General features: G+C 41.5%; 10 protein-coding genes across 10 annotated transcripts, besides 3 other annotated features; 5 read left to right on the top strand and 5 right to left on the bottom strand.

Annotated features, from left to right (window-relative positions):
* Window positions 1-16: 16 nt before the first annotated feature.
* Window positions 17-197, bottom strand: BEWA_038840 (conserved hypothetical protein; the record flags this gene model as incomplete). Its single annotated transcript, XM_004833241.1, has 2 exons — window positions 17-105; window positions 167-197. The coding sequence occupies 2 exons, from the start codon at window positions 195-197 to the stop codon at window positions 17-19; spliced, it is 120 nt and encodes a 39-aa protein (XP_004833298.1).
* Window positions 198-669: 472 nt separating this feature from the next.
* On the bottom strand, window positions 670-3,231 carry BEWA_038830 (hypothetical protein; the record flags this gene model as incomplete). The annotated part of the gene is made up of 1 exon (XM_004833240.1): window positions 670-3,231. One exon carries the CDS (start codon window positions 3,229-3,231, stop codon window positions 670-672), a length of 2,562 nt encoding a protein of 853 aa, XP_004833297.1.
* A 230-nt stretch (window positions 3,232-3,461) lies between these two features.
* BEWA_038820 (conserved hypothetical protein) lies at window positions 3,462-3,830 on the bottom strand (the record flags this gene model as incomplete). The annotated part of the gene is made up of 2 exons (XM_004833239.1): window positions 3,462-3,483; window positions 3,640-3,830. The coding sequence occupies 2 exons, from the start codon at window positions 3,828-3,830 to the stop codon at window positions 3,462-3,464; spliced, it is 213 nt and encodes a 70-aa protein (XP_004833296.1).
* A 560-nt stretch (window positions 3,831-4,390) lies between these two features.
* Window positions 4,391-4,646, top strand: BEWA_038810 (conserved hypothetical protein; the record flags this gene model as incomplete). Its single annotated transcript, XM_004833238.1, has 2 exons — window positions 4,391-4,528; window positions 4,626-4,646. The coding sequence occupies 2 exons, from the start codon at window positions 4,391-4,393 to the stop codon at window positions 4,644-4,646; spliced, it is 159 nt and encodes a 52-aa protein (XP_004833295.1).
* A 151-nt stretch (window positions 4,647-4,797) lies between these two features.
* Window positions 4,798-9,916, top strand: BEWA_038800 (hypothetical protein; the record flags this gene model as incomplete). The annotated part of the gene is made up of 3 exons (XM_004833237.1): window positions 4,798-8,577; window positions 8,866-9,291; window positions 9,326-9,916. 3 exons carry the CDS (start codon window positions 4,798-4,800, stop codon window positions 9,914-9,916), a joined length of 4,797 nt encoding a protein of 1,598 aa, XP_004833294.1.
* Window positions 8,378-8,473: a microsatellite.
* Window positions 9,917-10,748: 832 nt separating the features above from the next.
* BEWA_038790 (conserved hypothetical protein) lies at window positions 10,749-11,117 on the top strand (the record flags this gene model as incomplete). Its single annotated transcript, XM_004833236.1, has 1 exon — window positions 10,749-11,117. The coding sequence occupies one exon, from the start codon at window positions 10,749-10,751 to the stop codon at window positions 11,115-11,117; it is 369 nt and encodes a 122-aa protein (XP_004833293.1).
* Window positions 11,118-11,399: 282 nt separating this feature from the next.
* Window positions 11,400-16,145, top strand: BEWA_038780 (hypothetical protein; the record flags this gene model as incomplete). The annotated part of the gene is made up of 1 exon (XM_004833235.1): window positions 11,400-16,145. One exon carries the CDS (start codon window positions 11,400-11,402, stop codon window positions 16,143-16,145), a length of 4,746 nt encoding a protein of 1,581 aa, XP_004833292.1.
* A 282-nt stretch (window positions 16,146-16,427) lies between these two features.
* BEWA_038770 (protein kinase domain containing protein) lies at window positions 16,428-17,450 on the top strand (the record flags this gene model as incomplete). The annotated part of the gene is made up of 3 exons (XM_004833234.1): window positions 16,428-17,214; window positions 17,250-17,326; window positions 17,361-17,450. 3 exons carry the CDS (start codon window positions 16,428-16,430, stop codon window positions 17,448-17,450), a joined length of 954 nt encoding a protein of 317 aa, XP_004833291.1.
* Window positions 17,451-17,465: 15 nt separating this feature from the next.
* On the bottom strand, window positions 17,466-19,299 carry BEWA_038760 (conserved hypothetical protein; the record flags this gene model as incomplete). Its single annotated transcript, XM_004833233.1, has 1 exon — window positions 17,466-19,299. The coding sequence occupies exon 1, from the start codon at window positions 19,281-19,283 to the stop codon at window positions 17,466-17,468; it is 1,818 nt and encodes a 605-aa protein (XP_004833290.1). The 5' UTR covers window positions 19,284-19,299.
* Window positions 19,300-19,713: 414 nt separating this feature from the next.
* Window positions 19,714-25,937, bottom strand: BEWA_038750 (transcriptional adapter 2 protein, putative). The gene is made up of 3 exons (XM_004833232.1): window positions 25,460-25,937; window positions 20,933-21,108; window positions 19,714-20,896 (listed from the first exon to the last, which is right to left on the bottom strand). Exons 1-3 carry the CDS (start codon window positions 25,896-25,898, stop codon window positions 19,736-19,738), a joined length of 1,776 nt encoding a protein of 591 aa, XP_004833289.1. The 5' UTR covers window positions 25,899-25,937; the 3' UTR covers window positions 19,714-19,735.
* Window positions 20,953-20,974: a sequence feature (AT_rich).
* Window positions 23,181-23,304: a microsatellite.
* Window positions 25,938-26,566: the final 629 nt, after the last annotated feature.

Below are 26,566 nucleotides of genomic sequence, written 5' to 3'. Positions count from 1 at the left end.
AAAGTACGAGTTACACTTAAAATTTATTGTGAAGCCTACGCACATTCGCAACCTCCAGATACGTTGCCAAATTCGTGTAGCAAGTCGTGCAAATGATCTTGAGACCTGGAAACGAGTATAGAGGCGAATATGCAGGGAACATGGCGCTAGAATGAAATCAACCAACCTTCCTTCGACTCCCACTTTACCTTGGTCATCGTCTGCTTTATCTTGTCGCAACGCCAACACCTACACGTTTGTGTGTATGCCAGTCCCATGAACGCAGTGAATGAGTCCCGAAGAATGAGGGATGCGAACTACGGAGTAGTGAGCCTGAGCGACTAACAGGAGCTCTATGGTGACCAAAGGGAGCCTATAGAAGAGAAGTGGCAAGTATACAGAGTACAGGAGCCTCTGTATCCACCGTATTCTTGTGACCAAAAGAGTGATGCGAATGCATCCTCAGATGAATGAGCTACCATTATGAGACACCAACCATCGAGTTGTATAATGCAACAGTAGCAGGATAAGAGTCCGTTGGTATCCTCAGTCTTCTACAAGGGTTCACGGGGGAGGTCCTCCATAAGCGTGGCAAGCTCCTTACTATCCTTCAATCATCCATGGTAGTACTCCTCAGTATCAACTATTCAGTATCCATTCCATAGGAACATCTAGAGTATCTCCATAGACTCATATTTGTCTAACCCAAGGATCTCCTCTAGAACGTTTAAATGCCCACCAACCAAATCCAGTAAGAGAACCAGAAACTACAGTGGCAGAAGCAGAGCCTCCAAAAATTACTTTCCAACCATGATTAGAAGAACCAGGACCAGGAGAGCCACCACCATCTCGTTGAGCAAGAGCAGTAAGAGCTTCAGAAGGAGAAGATTGTTCTTCAGGATTAGTAACAGGAGTAGATGGAGGTTTTTGAGCAGTAGCAGATTCACGTTCTTTAGGAGGACCAAGTTTAGGAGATTCTTCTTCAGCAACACTAGCTTCAGGATTAAGATGTTTTAGTCTTTCACCATCTATAGCATCTTCAGCCATTTGAGCTACAGGAGTTCCTTGTATGAGAATCTTTGTCTCAGACTCTGTACCAGGGACCTGGTCAGATAAGTCAGCTGCTGGGACTTCCTCACGTTGAACTCCATTTTGTGAAAAACATTCTGGGTCAAGAGTAGATCCAGCTTGCTTTTCAGGAGGAGGTGAACCAGCAGATTGAGAACAGCCTTTTTGAGCTTCAGCAACAGGAGCATCTTTAGTAACTTTAATATCAGCTTGAGGACCATCCTTACCTTTTCCGGGAGCAGGATTACCAGCAGCTCCAGGTTTAAAAGTAGGATCATGAACAGTAAGAAATTGGTGTGCAAGTAAATTTTTTACAACTGTTTGAGCTGCCTCATTAAGTACTAGTCCTCCAACTCTTTCAACTGCGGATATAAATGAACCAAATGGCCAACTAGATCCTATACTTGGACTACTAACCAGAGTTCTTGCACCAGAGCCTACTTGAGCTTTGGCTCCAGCTTCACCATCTTTACCAGGAGCATCAAGATCAGATTTTCTTTTACCATCTCCATCAGCTTTACCTTCAGCAGGATCAACGGGATCAGGATGTTTAGGCCCGGGAACTTTTTTACCTCCTTTATATTCAAAATCAGGCTCAGTAACAAGATTTAGTACTTTATATGACTCAACTTCACCCTCAGAATCTTCCAAGACGATTACCTCATCTTGGCTCGGTTCTTGTAATCCATCTCCATTATCAGCAGCGGAACGTAATGGTGAATATATCGAGCATTTGTTGAACCTTTTACATTCCAGCTTTTTTAGTGCCCCTACAAGTGTATTCCACTTTTGGCAGATCAAAGTACCTCCATTCAGGTCACTATGTGTTATACCCCCGATACCAGCACAGATCTTAGTCCAGTTATTTTCATAACCTCTTTTGCTTTTCCTGTACCATCCTGTGACTTGAGATTTTGTACTCCTATTGGCATCAACGTACACGAGTATAGGATTATTGTCACAATAAAGCACATAGACATCCACCGGTCCTTCTATAGGGAGACCCAAATTCCTAGAGGTTACACGTCTTCTTTTATTCTGATCACCATCAAGGTAGAACTTAATGCCTGCAAGCTTATAGTCACCATCAATGGAGTGTTTATAAGCTATAAGCTTGCTTGAGTTATGACTAGGATTTGTGCAAGAAACTTGTACTTTATCAACAGAGATTCTCCCACCACCCTCACCCTTTTCTTTACCTGCATGCTTGTCACAGCAATAGGTTCCATTAGTTATAGTAGAGGACAAATCAATTGTTACTCCATTGTAGTATTCACAAACTAGATCGTCAAGGTTTTTGATAAGTTTCTCTGTGAGTTGGATATTTTCTTTATAAGATCTGTCATCACTACCATGCTCTTGCCAGTTTTTACCACTTTTATCTGTACTGTAGAGTAATCTAGAGTTTCCATTCTGTAGTTTAAACTCAAGTGCAATAGGCACATTTGTATTAACAGATGAGGAGTATAGTCTGATTTCATCAGTTGCCTCAGGAGGTATCTTAATACCGGTATTTTTCTTATCAAAGATTACTGTTGAAAACTTGGTACCTCCGTGACCATTATTTTGACCATTAAGTTTGTACTCGGTAACAGTATAGTTAGTACCAACGATTTCTCTACCACTCTGAACAGGTTCTACTCCTATATTCTTTGCAAATTTTGAATCCAAACCAAGAACTTTTGTAGGATCATTAAGGTAAAGGGGATAGCGATTGTTTATACCAAGATTTCTATCAAAGAGCCTACTCTGTAGTGATACTCCTCCAACATGTGGCTTATGTCTCCAAACATTCTGTTGACCACCTGCTTCTGGTTCATTATTCCCGTACTTATAGTAGTAATCTGGCGCGTGTGTTGCATCATTCTTAACCACCTCTAGAAGAAGAGGTTTACGGTATTCTTTATCTCCAACCCAGTAGTACACTGAAACAGAAGTGACCTCTTTAATCTCTTGCTGGTTATCTCCGATGTCTAGTTCATCTTTACCATCGCCTAGACTTTTAAGTAGCCTGAATGGATCTTTATGGGAATGAGTAAGGGCAACAAACCCAACGGCATTACCATCGTCAGTCACCTTCTTGGTTTCTAACCCATCTAGTTTATTACTTGAACACCTACATCCTGCTCCACTTACTCCACATTTGTTTTCTATCTGTAGCTGTAGCCAGTATCCAGTACTCATTCTCCATGTTCAGATAGAGTAGTCTTTTAAAACCCTGAGATCCATGAGTAGCCTCCTATCTACTCCCTAGACAACCATTCATTCATCCTCCCTCACAAACAGCTGTCTTACAGTCTGGAAACCATTCTGCCATCTCATACATGATCCCTCTTGTCATATAGTATCCATCATTCCTATATTTGTTTCGCTCATTCTATAGTGATCCACTACTAGTCTACGAAATCGGTGGGTCACCTGTTTAGGTCTAGAGACCTACACAGTGATAATCCTACTAGACGGAAGAGCTCCCGCTGGTAGCCCAGGCTCACTACTCTGTAGTTCACATCTCTCATTCTTCGGGACTTATCCTCCTTACAGTCGGATATTTGCTTTGCTCAAGACCTTACATCCATAAAAAAGTAAACTTACAGGAACGACTGAAGCGAACTGTACTTGGCAACGGTGGCCTGAGAGGTTTGAAATGACGAATCCAGGTGCTTCCTCGGATTTGGATCAAACTTTTTTAGCAGTTTGACCGCTTTATTCTTCTCCTTTAGCGATACGGACGAGCTGAGAACCTGAAGAAGCTCAGATTTCTTGAATTCGCTCTTTTTTCCCATTTCTTTGCTACTTAATCTTTACACAATGTATGCTTTATCTACTGGCATCTATTCTGTGCCATTAAAATGTGATTTCGTCCACCAAAATCTACTCTAGGGCCGTAGCGTCTATACTATCGCTACAAATGAGCTCTAAAATACAAGTAAATGGCGTAAAAACGAGTAGCTACGACTTGACCACTTTATCCAGTGGATCATTTGGTTTGGCGATGCCTCGAGGCGCCCGGCCTCATGTGTGGTAGCCCTCGTGATTCCTCCCTGGACTTTTGCCTTTTTCATCAACTTTTTCTGCAAATTTTTCGTCCATTTAATGATCATCTTGATGTTTCACTCTTGAGGTGCTGCAAACGTTCCGCAAGCCTTTGGTTGGACAGTAACGGCGACAAAGTACTCGAGGCTTCATCGTTGGCCCAGACGACTAGTAGTACGTCGAAGGAAAGGTAAATAGCTCGGCACTAGGCACTGAACAACGCCCCTAGCCCATACACATCGAGAGGTTCTACCGGGTGGACTTACTGGTCATCGTATCAATACCCGGGAATCCGGTTTTCAGAGACAAAATGGAGATGAAAATGCTATACGGGGACTGCGAAATCCCATCACGACTCAACAGCCAAGTCAAACAGCATTATATCACGGTGCTCAAGGACGGTCTAACTGCAGAATATACCGGGAAAAGCAGGTACTCCAACACAGGGGTAAGTTTCATGGATACATGTTGCCGGAATGAATGGGTGAAGATTGTGGAAAGTGTTGTAAGATGTCTATGGGTGCTGCTCATGAGTACTTGCTCAGAGAGGATTTGAGTTTGCATGATGTTAGTCTCTCTGACAGTGAGCTAGTTGTGAGGGAGGATGAATGAATGGATGAGGAGTATCTAGATGTGGAGGATAGTATTAGAGCAGTAAGGCTGGAGTATCATAAATTTGAGGTAACTACAGTGGGAGACTAGAAAGTAGCATTATGAATGTCTTCAATAAACATAAAGAGAAAGTGTCCAAATGGAGAGAATAGTCGAGCAACAACTGAAAAATGTCCAACACACAAACACTATAACGTTTCTCTAACTAAGGTATATAATCCTCCTGAGGGTCCACATTACAAAGTCTGTAAGCATACAAGGAAGACTGTAACTATCCGTTACCTAAGATATGATGGACAAAATCTCACCGATGAGGGTGGGAATACTAAACTTACTGAGAAACACTCTGGGATAAAAGAAGTATCTACTTACTACAGTGCCAAATATGATTATGGTCAAGACTATATAGATAAACCTCTTCTACTTAGAATAAAAGATGAAGGTAATAACTATCACTGGTATTTTAATGCGGATGCAGATGATACTGAAGAAGATGAACAATATGAAGAACCTAAAGAAAAACCAAATACTAGATGGAAGGCGATCCCAGAAGGAGAGACAGAGTTCTATCAGGGAAATAATCCAACCCCAACACTTAGAATCAAACTCAACACACTTGCCTGTAAACTCCATAATCTCCATTCTGTCAATATTTATGAGAAAGAGACATACAGCTGTGCATGCAGTAAGACCAAAGTTTCTGAAGAGACTGATCTTTCCGGATACACTAAGTACAAGCATGAATATGATACTAATGCAAACTTTGTTAGATACAGAAAGGTTAGCCTTGAAGAAGATGATGATGGCTCTCTTACACTCGATGATATAACCGGGGATCTTTCTGTCTACTATTGGGACAAAGATGAAGAGCATAGAAAGAAACCTCTTGTTATTGAAGTGAATGTTGGAGGTATTAAAGCTTATTATGGTAATAATGGAAAGCATGATAATGCAAAGTGGAGTGTGATGGAGTCTGTATCTCCAGAGACTCTCCACAAACAAAAATGTAAACTTTTCAGACCAGCCGATATAAATGTCTTTGAGCAACAGCAGTATAAGAATACATACTGTGAATCTATTTCACATGATGAATGTCCTGAGAACGTAGAAGTTTCTACTTACAATAACCTATCTAATCTCAATGGATATAAAGCTGTCCAACACACTTACGGAGGGGGTAAATTTACCATAACTGGTTTCACTAAGGGACCCTTTCCAGGTAACGGTCTAGACAAAGATTTTCCAATATGGGATGTTGCGGAACTAGTAGTATTCTTTGCCTCTTGTGCTGATCCTAAGGATCCTGCTACCAGTAAACCTCTTTTAGTCTACGTGGGCAGTAATGATGAAAAGACCCAGATTCACAAGTGGTATAGTAGGACAAATGAGGGTGATACTAAGTGGAAAACTATTTCTAATAATCTAGATCAACAACCTCCACATGATGTTCGTGATATTCTTGTGACTACTCTAGATGAGATTAAGAAGGAGCTAGGACTTCGGTGTCCAGGAGAAGAGATACCTCAACAACCACCACCTCCTGTTCCTTTACCTCAAGCTCTAAAAGCATCTCAACCACAAGGAGTAATCATCAAGTTTAACATAAGGCCAAAAGGTAATACTCCTGAGACTTATAATGGATATGAGTCTATTGGAACTGGCACTAACCTTCAAGTCAAAAGATCCCCTTATCCTACTGACCAAGGACTTACTTCGAACTTCTACGAGTATGAGCATACTTTACAGAATGGAGGAGAGTTCACATTAAAGGAAATCCAGGGTGATGGTGCCAATATTAGTGCAATCCGAAATACTGCCAATGTTACTTCGGTTTCAGCTTATTACTGGAAGCATGAGAATGACGGACCTAGGACAGCTCTCATAGTAGGAGTAACTACTGGTGATACAACTACCTATTATGGCAGCAAGAGAAATGGCTCTTGGATTGCACTTAATAACACTTCTCACCCTCCACTCAGAAATAATGATCTTGAAAGAACGCTTGATGACCTACTCTGTTTGAACTATGATGCGGTAATTATGGACCTATCACATGATGCTTCCTATACCGTATGGACTGCTAAGAAGCCATATTGCTGCAGTTGCCATGATGGTAATGATCGGAAGGTCACTGTTACTCTTGAGAAAGTTTCAGCTTCCTCTCAAATTGGATACTACAAACACTCCATTAAAGGTGGTGATCAACTGGCAGGCATTAAGTATTATCTCCATGGTAGTGATGCTAATAAGCCTGAGAATAGAAAGAGGATCAAATTAAATGGACATCCATTTCCCATACAAGGTCCTGTTAGTGTTTATTCATTCAACTGTGGAAAGAAACCGGTACTTATCTACGTCGATGGAGGCTCAGCTACAGGTTGGTATCAGAAGGGAACTCTGGATAGTGATCAATGGGTAAAACCCAGAAATGAACTTAACGAAGTGCCAGATAAAATCAAAAGGTGTAATGAAGACTTTAAAAAACTTGCAGAGGAACTAAAACGACTAGGATGTAACGACTATGGAAAATGTACCGCTCCAAAGCCTCAACCACGTTCTGAAGATGATGGACCAGGATTAGGATCCCAAACTGAAGAGAAGGAAGAGCTCCAAAAGAAAAAACTCAAGCTAGCTGAAGAAAGGGTGAGAAAGAGAGAAGCACAAATAGCACAGAAAGAAGAGCAAGAAACAATACAGACGATAGCTGCAGAAGCTCAACAAACGCAACTTCCACCTACTCTTCCTGTTGCTCTACCTATGACCTCTCCAAGGACTGAAAGCTCTGCCGGTAGCGGTTCTGGAGAGAGTACTGGAGGTGCTGATACCGATACCACTAGTGTTGGTGAAGTTGAAGCTAAAGTAGATACGTTTGAGCTATTTAAAACACTTGGAGGAGCAGCTGGTAAAGTTGTTGGTTCCGTACTAGGTGGATCAGTTGTAGCTAGTGCACTTGGTACAGTTGGATTAGGTACAGCTCTTGGATTGGCAGACAAGATTATTTGTCCTGCTGGTCTACATGGTGATAATGGTAAAGGTGGTGCTGTAGATGGTAATGATCCGTCTCCTGATACTGGTGATGTTCCTGATCTTACTGCTAAAGAAGATGAAGTCTCAGCCAGAGATGAAGAACTCCCTAAAAGTACTCAAGAAGAATCTGTTCCTTCTGTTGCTAAATCAGAATCTGGAGCTAAACCTGGAGAACTTCAAGTTGAAGATCCTCAACCTCAACAAGCTGAAGTTGCTGCTCTTACTCCTGGAACTGTTACCAATGTTGATTCTGCTGAAAGTGTTATAGAACGTCAAGAAGAAAAAACTGCTCCTGAACTTGTTACTTCTCCTGAAGATAATGCTGCTACTTGTCCTGTTAGTCTACCTGGAAGTGCTCTAGTTGTTGCTTGTGATGAAAAAGGAGTGGCTGCTGTTCTAGCTCTACAATCTGGCGAAGAACGATCTCTTCCTGGAGGTGCTGCTAATCCATCACAAGAAACACTACTACAAACTCTACGTAATGATGGTGATGGACAAAGACTAGAATCCAAAATTGAAACTGCGGAAAAAGAAAAGGAAGAGAGCGAACCTGAGGGAAATGATCAAAGAAAATCTGAAGAATCTGATACTATTGTTGGTTCTAGTGATACTGGTACTTATGGACCTGCTCCCAGAACTACTCCTGGAGATTCTGAACCTACTTCTGATTCTCCTACTACTAATGCTGCTCCTTCTGAACCTCCTGTTGAAGCTCCTGCTGCTCTTGCTGGTCCTACCGTTGCTGCTGGTTCTGTACTATGGACAGCGTTTGGATCTACCTCTGGTACTCTTGCCGGAGCCGGTGGTCTTACTGGATTTGGCTGGTGGATCTACAAACGTTCTAAAGGAGACCCCTGGGTTAGACAGATTTAGGAGTCTATGGAGTATTTTAGGATTTACAGGTTTTATTTTGGATATATTCACCACGACCCAAAATTATTCCTAGTAAATATGGTAACAACCTATTATTAAAACGGTACTCTTGATACCCTCTATAAACATTGCAAATGCGCTGTCATAACTAAGGGGCCTTATGAACAAATCTGGAATCATCATCTTCACCAACACTATAATCTCACCACTTTTTCATTCCCATTCATATTTTTACATGTCCATCATCCTTTCACATTTCATATCAACATATAGGCTATCCAATCTGACATTTGTGCACCAACAAATTGCCCCTTGTATTATTACGAAATTGAAATTTTAAACTGCGATAGTCAACCCAAAATCGTAGTTGGCTTCTCACATAGCAACTACCACTTGAATAAACATCCAGGCTCTGAGCCTAATTCCTTTGGCTATAAATCCGAAGATGGAACTCGCATGAATGGAGGATCCAAGACTGAAACTTATGGTTCAACATATGGAAAAGGAGATGTTATAGGATGTGGAATAGATTACATCAAACAATGCTATTTTTGCACAAAAAATGGAACCTTGATAGGAGAGGCTGGATCACTTCATCATGTCGATAACTTTCCTACGGTTGGCCTAAGCTCCTCAGAGGATTCAGTCAAGTTCAACTTTACTGGACCATTTAAATTTAACATTGAAGAATATTTTAAAGTTTGTTTTAGTTTACTCTTATGGTATTTTTCAGGACACACTCACCGCTGAGAGAGATGAAATTGATAAAATAAACGTATCGGATAAATCGCTAAATACTGTTGTTCATTTGTATCTACTCCATCGCGGATATTCCAAGACTCTGGAAGCCTTCAAGAGAGAGACGGGTGTTTCCCTGGACAAACAAGATGCGACGGACAAAGATGAAGAAAAGGAGGATGAGATGAAAGACGTAAAGGAAAAACCAGAATTCCTTCCATCCTTGCACATTTCTGACAAGGTCATAGAGACACTAGAAAGTACCTTGGATACTAGATCGGAGCTTCTGAAGCAGATTCTTCAGGGAGACTCGAAAGCGGTAGTTAAGAGGCTAATGGAAGAGTTTCCACAAGTCAAGAAAACTTCACTGTCCTATGCCATGTTGGTCACGCAGCATTTTGTTGAGATGCTAAAATCGGGTACAGATGCAATGGAGGCAATAAATTGGCTAAGGGATTTCATTCAGCAACACGTCGTTACCTCTGAGGATTCTGATGAATTTTTAAATGATGAGAGCATCAAGAAGCTGCTAAAGGTACCTCCACTTGTAACGATAATTAAAATATTCAGGAAACGTGCGGTCTGATTGCCTACAAGGATTACGAATCAAGTCCCCTAAAGGAATGCCTGGATTTCAATAGAAGACTAGAGACTTCGAAAGTCGTCAACGATGCCATTTTATGTATGTTTTAATACTCTCATTAACGCCCATTTAGCGCACAAGGATGCAAACCTCTCAAGCTTGAAGATTGTACTGCAGTATCTCATTCTGGGCAGGTTTGTCTGCATTCTTACATATTCCCGTACATCTATAATTCCATCATAAATGCACATTTAGAAAACTCTTGAGGGAAATCAACGGGAACACCGGTCCCCTGTATTCATCGCACGATTTGTGCATGCCACTCCAGCCAACAAAGTAGCTAATTTCTCATTCCATAATTGTCACTGTACATGCCTTCTTCCTTCATCCTCAGCCCTGAAACATCTACGAGTGGTTGTTCCTTGTCTAGAGCATTCCCTGTGGATGTACAAGACACGGAGGCTCCGCCTAGAGATCCATTTTGGGGGCGAAGCTCACGGAGTTTACCCTCAACTTTCTCCCTTCCTCGCTATTCTCGAACCTGGCCTACATGATTGCAGAATTAGAGAATGAAACGTCGTCGTACCAAAGAATCTCGTCGAGTCTTGACGAGCCTGTAGCGCACGAAAACGACCGAACCGCCAACCAGAGCCGCCAGGCCAAAAAAATTTTTGTACCTCGAAAAGCCCTGCGGCGCCATGGAAGAAACCAAGTGCCCCTCCCGTGGGAGAAGGAGGAAAATTCCACCCACACATTTCCTCGCTACACACTCGGTCCCTCAGAATTAATTTTTCATTCTGGCGATCTCCAGGCCCAAACCCCAAGTTTATGGACCATGAAAGAGGACGTGGCAGATGGCGATGAGGCCAAGGGAGTAAAGAGGAAAACTGAGACGAGTCCGGAAAATCCCGGCGTCAAGGTCAAACGAGAGGCCGTTGAAGTTCCAGTAAAGGTTGAAGATGCCGTTGGCACTGAATTGAGTCTTGAAAATACCCTAAAGAAGGAAAGCGACGTGGTTAAAAATGAAGGAATCAAAAAGGAGGAAAATGACAAAGATATCGCATCCCTAGAGATAAAGACGCAGGAATCACCCCAAAGTTCCGGAATTGAGAGTCGCTTCAAGCCCCTAGGCAAGCACCTCGGAGAAGGAACCTATGGACAGGTCGTCAAGGCTCTAGACACACTCACCGGCAGGTACGTTTAATGCGTGAAATTGGCAAAGGGTGAAATTAATGTAAGATAAATGTGGTAAAGTGGCGTATTAGAGTGAATGTGCGTAGTTAGACAACAGGGCTGCTACTAGGAAGGTAAACAACCAGAGGGGAAAGCGTGTTGATAGTTGCTCATATTGTTCTGTGGATAGTCTCTCTGACGGTGAGCTACTTGTGAGGGAGGATGAATGAATGGTTGTCTAGGGAGTGAGTAGCTAGGAGACTCTCATGGATCTCAGAGGTTTTAAAGATCATACTCTCTCTGAACATGGAGAATGACTAGAGGCAGAGAGAGGGTGCTCAAGTTAGAGATAGGTAAAAAATGTGGTGTATCAGGATGTAAATGTGAGAAAAGTCCAGATAATATTATCGCTACTAAGGCAGACGATAGTCCTTCTAAGGGGTACACTAGACACACCCACAAACTTAAAGGGGGCAAACCGTTTACATTATTCAATGTAAAGTATAACAATACATTAGTACATGCAGGACCACATCAAGTTCCTGGTGTTTTGGAAGTAGCAGTATACTATGACGTTGAAGAGAGACCGTTTGTAATTGAGGTAAAAAAACAGGGGGGACTGATTGATTATTACACAAATAATAACCCTGTAACGAGAAAGGATGTAACGAATTGGGGTGATAATACTTCCTGGACTCAGGAAAATAGCCTTGGAAATCCTCCAAAAAGTCTGAATGAGAGACTAGAGAATTTAAGCTGTCAATATGCCAGATCTGTTTCATTAGACATATTCAAAAAGATAACAAGAAGTGCTTATTACTGCAAAAATAAAGTTAATATAATTGGCCACAAACTCTCAGGTATCAATGATATTTATGAATTCAAACAAACTATTCAAGACAACAAACCATTTAAGGTCCACTCACTTCAGTATAATGGAAAGAACATAGAAATACCTATACCTCCAGATGGAATCAAGGAAATCTCCACATTTTACTGGAAACACAATTTTGGTAAACCACTTGTTGTTAGGGTTTTGGATAGAAATAGTAAGTCAAAATACTACTTTAATGATGGTAGGGTTGGTTTGCAATGGCATGAGAGAGAACTTCCACCAGTTACTAAACTAGAGGATGCAGTAGTTGAACATAACTGTACACGAAATAGGACTACAACAATTAATTTATCCGAGAAAGTAGAACCTTACTGTTGCACAGAAAAGTGTCAAAATAAGAGAATCAAAGTTAGTAGGCAGTCATCAGATGCATTTCCAGGTTTTACTGTATATGAACACATCTCAAATGATGGGCTTCCATTAATAATTGGTAATATTATAAGAGATAATGTTAAGCAAAAAGGGATAATGTATCCCATTAGATATGCATATAAAGTAACTGTATATTACCAAAATACCTGCGCTAATGAGCCCATTTTCATGGAAATTTTATACATGAATGATAGTGGACAGAGAGATTATAAATGGTACAAAAGAGTAACTCCTAATGGATGGAACGATCTTTCGAATCAAATACCAGATACGGAGACGGAAATTTATAAGTCGTTGAGGGAGAATTTCAGGACAGTAGCTGATTTATTGAGCAAGGGTAGATGTGACTCCAGTAAACTCGGTGATGATACAAAAAAATTTCCCAGGAAAGAACCAGAACCATTGAATTCTCCAGAACAAACATTTGAACAGGCAGTAAATCAAAATACTAAATTAGGACTTTCTGTTCCTAGAGGACCTGAAGATGAAGCTGCTGAAGAACAGAAGATAGAAGAAGACAAACAAAAGGCATTAACAGAAGGGAAAAAATATATTCCTCCAGACCAAATAAAATTGGAGGATCTCGAACTCAATCCTAAGAAACAAACTTATCCAACCACTGTTAAACAGCTAGAAGCAATAAAAAAACAGGTGGAAGCAAAAGAACTCGTGAATACGAGTCTTTTGCACAATCTACCACCTATGACTACAGCTAGTTTACCCCCTTCATCTGGTGTCACCATTGATATAAGTCAGGATACTAATGGACTAGAGATCACTACATACCCTTCTGGACTACATGAGCAAGATATTAGGTTAGAAAAGATTGAGGATCCTCATGGTTCTGGTTTCTTTAAGTTCACACATACAAGGATTGATGGTAATGATTTCATGGTTGATCAAGTTATACACAGAGATAGTAGAGAAATAGCAGATCTAGGACACATAAATGATCTGGTTAGAAGGTTTTCTGTTTGGTACTGGGATAATGATGATGGACTGAAAGAACCTCTTTTGGTAGAAATTGAGAAATCTAGCGGTAATTTTGAATATCACACCCGGAAAAGTTCCACTGAGTGGTATAAAATTGCTGAATATCATGATTTTCCAAACCAACTCACTGGTGAACCCCTCGAGAAAGTACTGGATGACCTTAACTGCCAACATAATGGTGCTGTTACTATGGATCTTAGCAAGCATAGGTCGAAACCGTATTGTTGTGGTAAGCATAATCCTAAAGTTGGAGTTGAGCTGCGTTCCATTAAAATAAGTGGATCAATGGATATAGATTATCGTATACACTCTATCAATGAGCTTCAGCTTAATCTAACCAAGATCAAATACTATGAAGATCCCAGTACGGTGCAAAGGAAAAGAGTAAAACTTCCAATTTTAAATGAACCTATTCCTGGTAAAGTTAGTATATATCTTTTCTACTGTTCAGATAAACCAGTCTTGATATATATTGAAAAATCGGGGTCTAAATATAATAAGTGGTATAAAAAAGACCTTATTAATGAAAACAATCCTTGGAAAGAAAAAAATATTCCCGATGTAACACCTACCAACATTGGTACAAACTGCCCTAAGAGAAATCAACTGGCAAATATACTAGAAAAACTTGGATGTTGTAGCTTGGACAGGTGCAATGAAGGTCCAAGTGGTAGACAAATTATAGGAGGTTCCACACAGATCGTTTTTGTGACTCCAACTCCACCACAAGTAACCATTCAGCTTGGTGTAAAGCCAAAAGGTGAAAATGATAATCCTGCTACTTATAATGGCACTGAATCTACCGGAAATGGTAAGCAAATTACCGTCAAAAGATCTGATGAACCTACTGGATCGGACTTCTTCAAGTACACTCATGTGGATTCTGATGGAGTCACACCATTCTTACTAAAGGAAATCCAAGGTGATGATGGCAATACTATTCCAGGAATTCATGCATACGGAGAAAATGTACTTTCAGTTTCAGCTTATTACTGGAAACATGAGACTAAAAAAAATCCACTAATAGTTGAGATACAAGATGATGGAAACTACAGTTACTATACTAAGAACAAAGAAAAGAATGTATGGGAACCATACAAGCTTAAATTAGGATCCGACAAAGAACCCACTAAGAAAGAGTTAGACTTACTCAATTGTGAGATTAACAATGTAGTTCAAATAGATGTTAGCAGGACAGAGGGACCATATTGCCATGAGGATGGAAATTATAAAGATGGCCATGCTAACAAGAAAGTCAAGGTTGAGAAGGTATCAGGCTCAGATACTGGACTTATCAACTATACTGCCTATTCTCATACTCCAGCTAACGGATCATTCATCATATCCAGCTTTAGAAAAAACTGTAAGTCTATAATACTTAAGGATCTTAAACCCGAACTTCCTCTCAAAAATGCTAAAAAAGTTACTGTTTATTTCTGTAAGGGGGAAGTTAATGCCGATCGTGCTTCCAGACAGCCTGCGAGGAATCCCCTCCTCATTTATGTACCAGATGCCAAGGAATATAAGTGGTTTAAAAAATCATACCCTGGTAATTGGACAGTTGTAGAACTAAGTAAAACTCCGGACCATGATAAAAGTTATGCAAAGATACTAGATTTGCTCGATACCCTTCAGAGCACATGTCAACCACCTGAAGTAATCATTGATATATCTAAGAGAGCAAACGGAGGGTATTATTATGGCCCAAATTCATTGGGAAGAATGATATGGATTGAAAAGACCGAAGGTCCAAGCAAAAAAGGAGATCCTCCAGAACATTACAGCAGGTATGATCATAAAATTGTTGGTAGAGAAGATAGCTACTTTACCCTTAAACAGGTGGACTATAAAGGTAATTCTACTGGAATTGCGAATGGAAGTACTACTTACAGGGTAACTAAGGTATCCGTTTACTACTGGACCCCTCTGGATATAAAACCCAGGCAAAGTAACAGTAGGGGCAGGCCTCTTCTTGTCAAAGTAACTACTGTAGAGCCTACTTCAAAATTAAAGAAGGAAGAATACTATGAAAATAAAGGTGATCCAACGAATACTACTTGGGATGTAGTCCATGAAGATCTTAGTCAGAATGACCATCTCCAAAAGAAACTAGAACTTCTTAACTGTAGACTCAACCATTCAATCATAATAGATGTCAGTAAGATGGGGAATAATCCCCAATATAGTACAGAATATGACTCTTGTGATCCTACTGGTAAGAGCCTTTATACTGGACATGATGAGCATAAGATGAATGTTTGTATGGATGAAGGTGATACTAAGGAGATAAACAACTATAAGGTTTATAAACACACTCTTAAGAATCCTACACCTAATGGACCGTTTCATGTAGTATCTTTTAAGAATGGGTATCATATATTAAATTTCACAGGAAAAACACCTTTGCCTGTTTTGGATGTGGATGAAGTAAGAGTTTACTTTTGTAAAAAAGACCCTGATAAGCCTCTCCTAATATATTACAACACTAATGGAGAGCATAACTGGTACAAGAATGAAGAACCTGAGACTCCAAGTGGCAAATGGGATACTACTTTAACCAACACTTATGATCCCAAACAGCACGACAATATCCTCGGGGTACTCAATGGTCTTCCAAGTGAATGTAAACCTGCTTCTGATGGTGAAAAGGCTGCTATTGGTCTTGAAGCTACTACTATATCTCTCGGGACTATCTTCGGAGCATCATCTGGTACTTTTGCCGGAGCAGGTTCTCTTACTGGACTTGGTTGGTGGGCATTTAAACGTTCTAAAGGAGATCCCTGGGTTAGACAGATTTAGGAGTCTACGGAGATACTCTAGATATTCCCTGGAATAGTCTGTCCACTCCTGACGAATCTTTCAAGATTTATTTTGACATTGTTATCTTTTTTATCTTAGTGGGCACATAGATTATCCTATGATGTATCCATGAGGAATTCTATGGAATATTTTATGATTTACAGATTTTATTTGGGATATATTCACCACTACCAAAAATTTCTCCGCACTATGCACATTATTTACCTCTACTACTTTAACATAAAATCCACCTCTAGTTAAACTATACACAATACATCTAACATGCATTCTTTCACCAAGTTTTACAGGACCGTTGCCATTAAAAAGGTGAAGAATATCGAATATAAAAAGGGAGAGACAAATGTAAAGGAACATCAGTTGGTAGGAGTACTTGGGATTCACTTTACTACTCTGCGTGAATTGAAAGTGATGTCGGAGTTAAACCATGAAAATCTCATGGGACTTATTGCAGTCTATGTAAAAGAAGGTTTTATCAACATTGTAATGGACATTATGTTGTCCGATCTCAAAAAGGTTATAGACAGTAAAATTCGTCTAAATGAAGCACATGTAAAGTGCATAATGAAGCAAATTTTGACTGGGCTCTATGTACTACACGAATCACTCTTTGCACACCGCGATCTCTCACCTGCAAATATTTTTATAGATGAGAATGGAGTATGTAAAATCGCAGATTTTGGCCTTTCTAGGCGTACAGTATATCCACCAACATACAGAGAATCAAAGAATATGAAAATTCTAGAAGCAAATGCATCCAGAGAAAGGTTAACATTCAAAGTTGTTACTCTATGGTATCGTTCTCCAGAGCTACTTTTAGGTGCTGAATGCTACCATTTCTCATGTGACTTGTGGAGTGTTGGCTGTATATTCGCAGAGCTCCTCACGGGAAAACCTCTATTTCCTGGAAGTAACGAAATCGATCAACTTGGAAAAATCTATCATCTCATGGGAACACCATCTGAAACTCTCTGGCCAGGAGCGACCAAACTTCCTCTATACACTCCATACACGTTCTCCACCCCAAAGGAATTGTCAACCATATTTCCACGTTTGTTTGAAGCTCACCATAAACACGATGCACAGATGCCAACAAGACCTCACTCGATCTCCTATCAAAGCTACTCGCCCTCGATCCACACGAGAGAATCACAGCTCAGCAGGTATGTCTTATGACAGGGAAGCACAAACGTATAGGCATTGGAACATGAATACTTCAAGGAATCACCTCTAGCATGTAAATCCACAGATCTACCATTTGACTTTATTAAAAAAAGTGCAGACTAAATGGGCATTTAAACATCAAGAAGCAGATAAGCTTTCCAAAAATGTACTAGCCAACCTCAGGGCTACATCCTGACCGTGACGAGCTATAGAAAATGTCTTTCTACGCAATGCTCCGGCCTCGTCCCTGTAACGGCACACATAACGATTGTTACTACGTTCATGAATTAGGTAAACCTTCTTTTTAGGCTGCTCCGTCTCCGCACGTTCTTCCTTTTCTTTACTAGGCTTGCGTTTCTCCTCGTCACCCGTATTACGAGGTTTCTCAGATTCACCATTGCTAGCAGCAGGAACCTCTCCTTTATCACCCTTCTCTCCTGCGTGCCATGCCCTTGTCAAAAATTCCAGGCAGTTTACGGTCTTTGAGAACGTAGACATTACATTCCCAGAGTTGTCAAGTCTTCCATTAACCCTTGAAATCTTCCCCAACAACTCTCCATAGTTTATATTAAAATCAGATTCAATCATCAGTCCCTTGTACTTGGCTTTGGTAAAGGCGCCAAAATTCTTGGGGAAGCTGAGCGGTCCATCCTTATCAGTATCCAGCTTGTTCATGTGCTCCACAAGGAAAAGAGCAACTAGAGATAGCAAATGTTGCGTATTTATAATCTTGCACGAAAACCTCTTTGCAAATAGCATACGAAGAAGGTCCAGAACCCTCTTGTAGTTTCTGTAGAACGAGGATCTTGCGACATCCAAGGCCCTAACCAAGACACTTGGCGAAATATTAATCTTTAGAGCGGCAATCACAATTGCCAATACACTGGCGACAAGCGTCTTTTTACATCTGTACATTGCCCTAGACCTGGGGTCCAGGATATCTCCCGATTCATCGTCGATAAGTTCCAGAATCCTGCAAACCATATCCTCGATGCTCTTAAACTTTATGCCAACGGCTCTATACAGAGACCTGTGAAGTGTTCCCTTCTTCTTTGACTGGCCCTTCTCATCTCCCCTCTGGAGAGATTGGTTATTTTGTGAGAGTTTGTGATACTGTGCGGACAAATGGTATGGAAGCATTGGATCCACCGGGACGCTGTCCCCAAGTTCAGCCTGTGGAACGATACTTCCTTGTTCTAAACTCGTAGATTTGTCCCTTGGAATGTCACTGATGGGATTGTTGGCAACCATCGCCACAAGTTCATCCAAACTTGCAAATCGATTCACGTTCCCAAGCACAGTTGTGGTTGCTTTGGGCATCAGTTCGTCCTTTTCTCCACCTCTTAGGTAGTCTCGCAGCTGGTCCAGCGCATTTGAGACGATCGTATCGTACCTCTCCGATGGAAGCTCGGCGATGCTGAGCTCGTCACAGACCTTTGCCACGTATCCGACGAACTTTTTCAGGCCAATACCGCAGTCTTTGATCCTGCTGAGGACGTCACGCACGCTGAGACGCCCGAAATTGCGTCTGCATTCGTCGATGTAGTACAGGGCCGCAACCACAATCTCGAGACTTCTCGTCGAAGCCTCCAGACGGAACCTCGTCTTGAGTCTCTTTAGGAAAAGTGAGTATATCCTCTCGTGGTCTGGAATTTTCAAAGTGTTGCAGATTCGCATCAGTTTATACATTAAATCGATCCTGCGGTAGTCTGCGGACTCCTTGTTGGCGATTTCGTAGTACTTTGCCCTTTGAAACCCCGTCATGTTATAGTTTACAGAAATATGGCCATTCCTTGATGGCCCCTGGGAAGATGTTGACCCCGAAGAGACCGGGCCACCCTCCCCCGGATCTACCCTGGCGTCCGCTGCTTCATTCTCTACGCAGTCATCGTCAATTGACGCATTAGCCAGAAGAACTTCGTCTGGAAGAAGTCTGCCATAGCCCGTAGAGTGCATTATAAACCAACTGACCGCGGGGACAACAGCGTGGGACTCCAGACAAGGACACTCTTACCCCTAAGAGACTTTGCCGTCACTCGCCTCATTTCACAACATGATACTTGTCACGGATGGCTGTATGTCACAGGGCTGCGTTGTTGGCTATGAATAGGCCAGTGGGACGAAAAACTATGGCTGGAGGAAGAAGAATGAGACCCCAAAACCTACCGAGTTGCAGGCCCAGGAATTGACTCTTTTGGACCATTCATCGAAACTCCCACACTGTACCGCTCATCTGTGAATGGAATACTCTTGTATAAAGTTTCCAGAGCGGCTGACGCACTCTCGTTCCGTCTCTGACATCTTGTGCTGGCAGAGACGCTCACTGACTTTACCGACCAAATACAGTGGATAAATGTTCGTGCAAAGTAGACAAAAGGCGTATATCCTACGTGATAAAACGTTAAAAATTACAACTTTTGCTGTTTGATAGGCCGCTCGAGAGATACGCCGCCCTTTTGTTGGTTGCCGAAAATGGGTACCGACTTTGCCTCCTGCTCATTATCCAAGCTGTTCATGTATGTAGCAATTTTGTTGCATCCAAATCTATCAAATACCGGCGCTACGTTGTTATTCGTGAGTGTAATCTGGCTGACGACTTTGGTGTGATCAATGAAACCTTCGTTGTCCAGAGTAGCCTTGCTTAGGTCGCATACTTCAGTTTCCATGTTTCTAAGGGCCTTTGGAGATAACATGAGCAGAAAATCGAAAATTCGGCCTTGCTTTGTACCATCAATCCTTAGCTCGTTGCACATATCCTCCACGGAGTAGATTGTGTTGCAAGCTAATTCCTGTAGTAGGACACGCTTTGCGAGGAAATAGGAAATTGGTGGCAACTGGAGAGATTCACAAAACTCAATCTCGTTGTCATCCAAAAATTCTGTAATTTTGAGTCTATTCATAGCCAATCCACTAGAAGCTTCCAAGTCTAAAGCATTGGCACGTAGTCTCCTCTCATGTCTTCTCGATGGATCCGACTCCTGCTTTACAAGAAAATCTTTATATTCCTCTATACGGTGTACTTTCTCTTCATACTTTCGAACGTCCTCTTGGGTCTTTAATCCCAAAGTTTTCCATACCATAAGTTGGTAGAGCTTAGAGCGCAGCTTCCTCTCCTTTACTATGAGTTGTACGGTCTGATCGTGCTCTTCTGCAGTCTGGAAGCGTAGGAATGGCTTAAGGAGATTATAAAGCTCCTTCTCTTCCGAAGTGTACTTGCGTTCCTTTTGCTGCAGGGACTTGGCGTCCAGCAGACCTCTTTCAATAATGACTTTTTTGCGATAAATACGTTCATCCAATTTGGAATTATAAATTTCAATGACATTTAACTTGAGCTCAATCTGTTCTGGAGTGTCCTCAGGTCTAAACTCCATGTCAGCTAAAATGAGCTCTGCATCGTTGTCGTACTCAATGTCAAAATCACCCCTCAGTGGCCAATAGCCAATGATCTGTGGTTTTGCCTGCGGTTTATTGGATACTGCGGGCTTTGGCTTTTCCTGAGTTGGGCATACACCAGAAGGGTGGACAATTAGTGGTTTTCCATTCTCATCATAAACCAGACTAGTCAAGTCCTATATGGTCAATGTGTGCAAAGAGTTAAAACTCACCGGGATTGGAGGGGTTGGAGAATTTAAATATATTTTATAATAGTGCGATTCGCATTCCTCTTCAGATTTGTAGCCCGCATAGGCCATTGTTACCATTTCGGATACTTCTGTCCAATTTCCCAGGCCATACTTTGCAATTGCGTCGACCAATAGCAACTCTTGCTCCGCGGACCAGTCTGTATAGAAATGTGTATAATGCATTGGAGATGTAAGAATGTATGATAGGAAGGAACCCGAACAACTTTGCCGTAAGGTGTTGTAAGAAAGTCTGCATAAGTCCTAGCACTCCAGTATACCAACAAGAGAGTAGTCCAGAGGGGAGAGTCTAGTACCTACCACAGGTAGGGATGAGAGTACTACACACGAGTGATTAGAAACGACATGATATTAGGCCATTTCCAGATAGTAACACCGATGATACCTGTTCCTATTGCTCCAGCTGTTCCTGCAAGTGCATTCTTCATTGTGGAAGGAAGTCCAGACTCACCACCATCTTCATCGGAGTCTTCTTGGTATTCTCCAGGTTCTTGTCCTCTAGAATGTTCAGAATGTTTTTCCTGTCCTTGTTTAGGCTCTTGATCAATTTGCTGGAGAAGTTCAGAGATCTTATCCTTGTTAGGATCATCATAACCCATTGGCCAGTTAAGGTCACTTTTAGGTACTTCTTGCCAAGTATCTTTTCCGGTTTTCTTAAACCACTTATGTCCACCAGAAATTTGATAATGAATGAGAAGTGGCTTAGGGATGTTATCCTTAGGATACCAGAAGACATTTACCTCAGCTATACCACTTGGAGAAGAAAGACCTGATTGAAGTTTGCCACTACTCCCAATAAAGGAGGATGCAGAAAATGTTGTAGAGCTTGCCTGAATGTAATGCCTGCGTTTAGTATAATTGTGATTACTCTCATCTTGGGTGTCTACCTTAATCTGAGTACCACAGCCAGGGGAACTACATGAGTATTGTCCAGTATTGGAAATATCTATGACATGGGCTCCATTCTCTCGTTCAAGTGCATCCTTTAGTCCGCCAGATGTTATTTTTGCATCTATCCACTTGCCACCATCTAGTTTGTAATAATTGTCTCCACTGCCAAACTGAAGAATTAGAGGCTTGGAATGCTGAGTATCCTTACTGGAATAATAAACTGAGGCCTCATTATAAGGAGTACTAAGTACATTGTCCTTGAATGGTTTATGTTTTCCCTGATGTTTTGTACATAAAATGTTCATAGATCCACCAGCTTTCAGATGATGAGTAAATTTCTTGTAATCCGCAGAGGGTTCATTTACTGGTTCAGAAACCCATATCCTAACATCTGTATTGAACTCTAGAGCTCTGCCGGAATCTCCATTAGCGTAGTATTCACCTCCAGTTGGTGCATCCAACTTTAGGGTAGCTACATTTTTAAAACCATTATCTTTGATAACCTTTGTAAGTCCACTGGAAACATTGTGGCCCTTATCAAGTTTGGTCCAAGACTTTTTGTTTATACCATCTCTGATGTAGTATTCATAGTAATAATCACTATTCCAAGACCACCATGTTTTTCTTACTCTAATGAGTAAGGGGCAGAAATTGTCCTCATCATGACTCCAGTAGTATACTACCACATTTGTATGACAAGATCTGGTATATATAAATCCTTCTTGTTTAGTTCCATTGTGATAAATACCACCTAGGTAATAAGACCCTGAGTTCCAATTGCCTTGTGGAAGTTTGTGTATATATCGCTTATAGCCTTCTCCTGGTGTGTTTGGAGTATGTATAGGAGAAACATCATGATTACAGTAGCTGTACCCATATTTATAGGCGATATTGACAATTACATATTGATACGGGCTGTATCTGTTATTAGTACAATCTGTCATACTACATTTTCACTCATCTACAAGTCCACATTGCCACCTTTGTGGTATCCTCAATTCTTCCATAACCTTAATCTCTCTATCCTCATAACATCCTACATAGTATCCTCCAACTACCCTTCCATAGTAGTACTCCATTCATGTCTCAACTGGTGTGAGCAGAATGGGCAGTATGGATGAATGATATGTTCCCTAGGGAATAAGAGTTCACAAGTGAATCTATGCATGCTCAACATGGTACATTCTTTAAAAACACTATAAGATATACTTGTATAACCCAGGGATCTTGTTTATAGCGATTATAGAGTTTCCATCCTGCAAAAAAGGTTGCGCCACTTCCTGCAAGAGTACCAGAGGTAGATCCAAACGCTGTCCATAGTGCAGAACCGGTAGCAACAGTTTCAGCACCAAAAGCAGCAGGTTCAGTAGGAGTATCAGCGGGAGCAGTATCAGAAGTAGTAGCAGTAGTAACAGGTTCAGTAGAAGGAGAAAGAGGAGCAGCAGATTGTTTAGGATCTCCAGAAGGTAGATTAGTAGCAGCAGAAGTAGGTTGTTGAGGTTGCTGTGGAGGAGATGGACTAGCAGCAGTTTTGCCAGTATCGGATTCAGATTGTTCAGAAGATCCAGGAGGAATAACTCCACCAGCAGGAGCTCCAGTAGCTTCACCTAGGTTGCTATCAGTACCAGCAACAATAGTAACAGGAGCATCAATAGAGACTCCATCAGTATCTCTAGCACCAACAAGTCCTTGGGGTCCAGAAGAAGGAGAGTCTCTATTACCTTGAGGGAATACAGGAGTAGGACCAGGAGGGAGAGGTTGTAGAACCTCAGTTACTACTTGATTTCGTGCTACTTTTGCTTCTTCCTCTTCTTGTTTGAGTTGTCTTTCTAGTTCATCTGGAGTGAGTGGATCGCCTCCAGGACATTCTTGCAAACCATTACAACCACAATTCATTAGATATTTCTTAAGTTTCTGCCACTTCGTGCAATCCAACCCCTTCTTTAAGTCTGCCTCTGTTATGCTATTATGAATACCAGGTATCCATGTCCACTGATCACCACTGCTTTTCTGGTACCAACCTCTATATGGAGATGTTCCACCCAAATATACCAATACTGGATTCTCCAAGTTACAGTAAAACGTATATACACTTTGTATACCTGATATTGGAAATGATACTCCTGAAAGCTTTACATTGTTCCTTTTATCTTGGCCATTATTCTCATTGTAGTAGATACCAGCCACTGCTGATCTGGAAACATTATGCTTGTAGTATGAAGTCTTTTTGGCACCACTTACAGTGATATATCCATACTCAACAGAGATCTTAGCACTATCCTTTTTATGTTCTTCACAACAATAACTCCCTCCTGATGTAGATACCTTGTAAGATAGATCCAGAGTAACATTGTTGTACTGTTTGCATAATACTTCGTCAAGTTTCTCAGAAAGGACATCTGTAGGTTTAGTATTACCTTTATCTCCAGAATAAAAGTTCTTTGACTTACCATCCCCAACCTCTATCCAGTTATTACCATCTTGGCTTATACTCTCATAAAAAGTAGAATCCCCTCCATTACTTGACTTGAGCTCAAACATAAGTGGTACATTCACGGCACTTGGATATGAATAGAGCATTACTGTACCGATCGGATAAGTGGGAAGGGAAATTTGGACAGATCTGCCATTTAAAGTTACCCGGGATATCTTCATATCCCTATAGTTATCATTAATGGTATATCCTGTAACAGTATAATCGCTTCCCGGAGGAGAGAGCTGAGAAAGGGGACCAGTTATCTTCTTATTTTTTATGCACTCAGATTTGGAGTCATTGAGAAGATCACCAGTCTGAGAGTCCTTTATATTAAATGGAACTGCATCATTATTGTGACAATTCTGTCGATCAAGCGCATCTTGTAAATCGGTCAAATCTTGAACTGGAGCTATCTTCCAAATTTTTTCACCATTAGGTCTACCATAGCGTGTAGTTTTCGCACCATCTCCGGTGATAATTTCAAGCAGGATTGGGTTACTAGATGCTCCATTCCAGTAATATACCGATACTTCACTGACCTTAGGTATTGGTGTTCCTTCTTTTCCTTTTTGGCCTATTTTTCTTATCTTATCTCCATTACTGAGTGTTCCACCGAGAGTAAAATAAGACCCCTTATTTGCTGTATGGGTAACCCTGATGAACCCGTTCGTAGGTTGGTTGGTATCCTTAGTGACAGTAATACCAGGATCATGAGAAGGTTTTGTGCATATACAGTTCTTATCATCGCATCCGTTTGTTACACTTAATGTTAGTCCAGCACTCATCCTCCATGTTCAGAGGTGTGCCCATTCAAAACTCTGAGATCCATGAGTAGTCTCAATGCGACCAAAGGGAGCAGACCAGTACCTTAGTTACTCCCTACTCATCCATACACTCATCCTCCCTCACAACTAGCCCACCGTCAGTAGATACAACCTCAATATCTATCAACTCTCCACTAAATCACCATCGTCAAACCTGTAATCCTCATAAACTTCCCCTTACCACATCCATTCCCCTGAAACAACCATCTAGACAAGCCTCGATCCCATTCCGTCAACATGTTCTCACACCTTACGGCAAATGCGTTTACGCTCCTTCCATTAATATGTAACCCTTCTTACCTTTTGTGAAAAGCGCAAAATTGGCTGGTCCGACTGGAATGTATTTGTGTGTATTCTTATGCTTCACGTTACTATTCCCCGTGGCTACGCTCGGGACGAATGAACTCGCCAAGGCGCTACTGTCCGCTTTCTCGAGTCCGGAGCTAAAACACTTGACGCAAATGTTGAAATCGACACATTCAGCGCACTTTATGTGTCCCTGTCTAGAGCAAAGTTTGCTGCAGATGCTACACTGAACGTAAGGGCCAATGGCCTTGACCACGTTGGCCGACGCGTCGTTATCGCGGTATTTTGACGCGTTTGCGTTCTTTCCCTTCGTGTCTAAATTCCTGGACTTTATGTGCGGATTTGGTGGCCGCTTGCCATCGCCGCCCGAGGCCTCCGCCTTTCTCCTTTCATCTCCCGCGCCTCTGCTCTCCAGAGGAGTAGAACTTGTCATTTTTCTCTTCTATCCGAGGCCACGCAAGAGTTACGCACTGACGAGAGGGAAAATGGTGTAGATGATGGAGTGGGAGCGGGCGGAGCAGACAGAGCCAATTTTTTATCTCTTTCCAGGCGACTTTGGAAGTTTTATGCAATGATGCGAATGGGTAGAGTATGAAGGAGCATTTTCATGGGTAAAGGGCGGTTTAAAACGCCTATAGACAAAATATGGCAAGGGGTACCTAGAATATTGTCTAGAGAGTAGAGGTGAGGGTTTTCCGGGTAGCCAGGCCGAGAATGTGAATTTTACCCTAATGGAGAGAAAGAGTACACTTTTGAACATTAGTGGTCTAGACAGAGGGAACCTTTGGAAGTGAGTTTTCTACAAGTGTAAGATATCCGCGAGTACATAGTTGTAGTAGTATTATCACCCTGTTAAGGACATCCAAAGGGTCTAGAAAGCTCCCCAACCGTAGGTGTGTTCCTAGGGGCTCTGTCTATGAAACGGAGGAATGGGAGTTGAAATCCCCCAAAAGTCTCACTTTGATTTACTGTAATGAAATATGCGAAATGTGAGACGTTGGAGGCGAAACGCTGAACTGGGCCACTCTAGGAATGGCAGTGATGATATGAACGATCATGTACTCCAACCTCTGGTCCCAGTAGTCCAATGAAGAAGTGGCT

This window comes from Theileria equi (genome assembly GCF_000342415.1).
Source record: "Theileria equi strain WA chromosome 2 map unlocalized gcontig_1105316255037, whole genome shotgun sequence".
NCBI lineage: Eukaryota > Apicomplexa > Aconoidasida > Piroplasmida > Theileriidae > Theileria > Theileria equi.
Note: the sequence above shows the minus strand (reverse complement) of the source record. Positions and strands in the feature narration are given on the sequence as shown.

Coding starts and splice junctions, on each gene's coding strand:
- BEWA_038750 (XM_004833232.1), bottom strand. CDS start 25,898: ATGACAAGTTCTACTCCTCTGGAGAGCAGAGGCGCGGGAGATGAAAGG. Junction 21,109..25,459: donor TTTTGCGCTTTTCACAAAAG/GTAAGAAGGGTT, acceptor ATTTCTATACAG/ACTGGTCCGCGGAGCAAGAG. Junction 20,897..20,932: donor CTCCAACCCCTCCAATCCCG/GTGAGTTTTAAC, acceptor TTGACCATATAG/GACTTGACTAGTCTGGTTTA.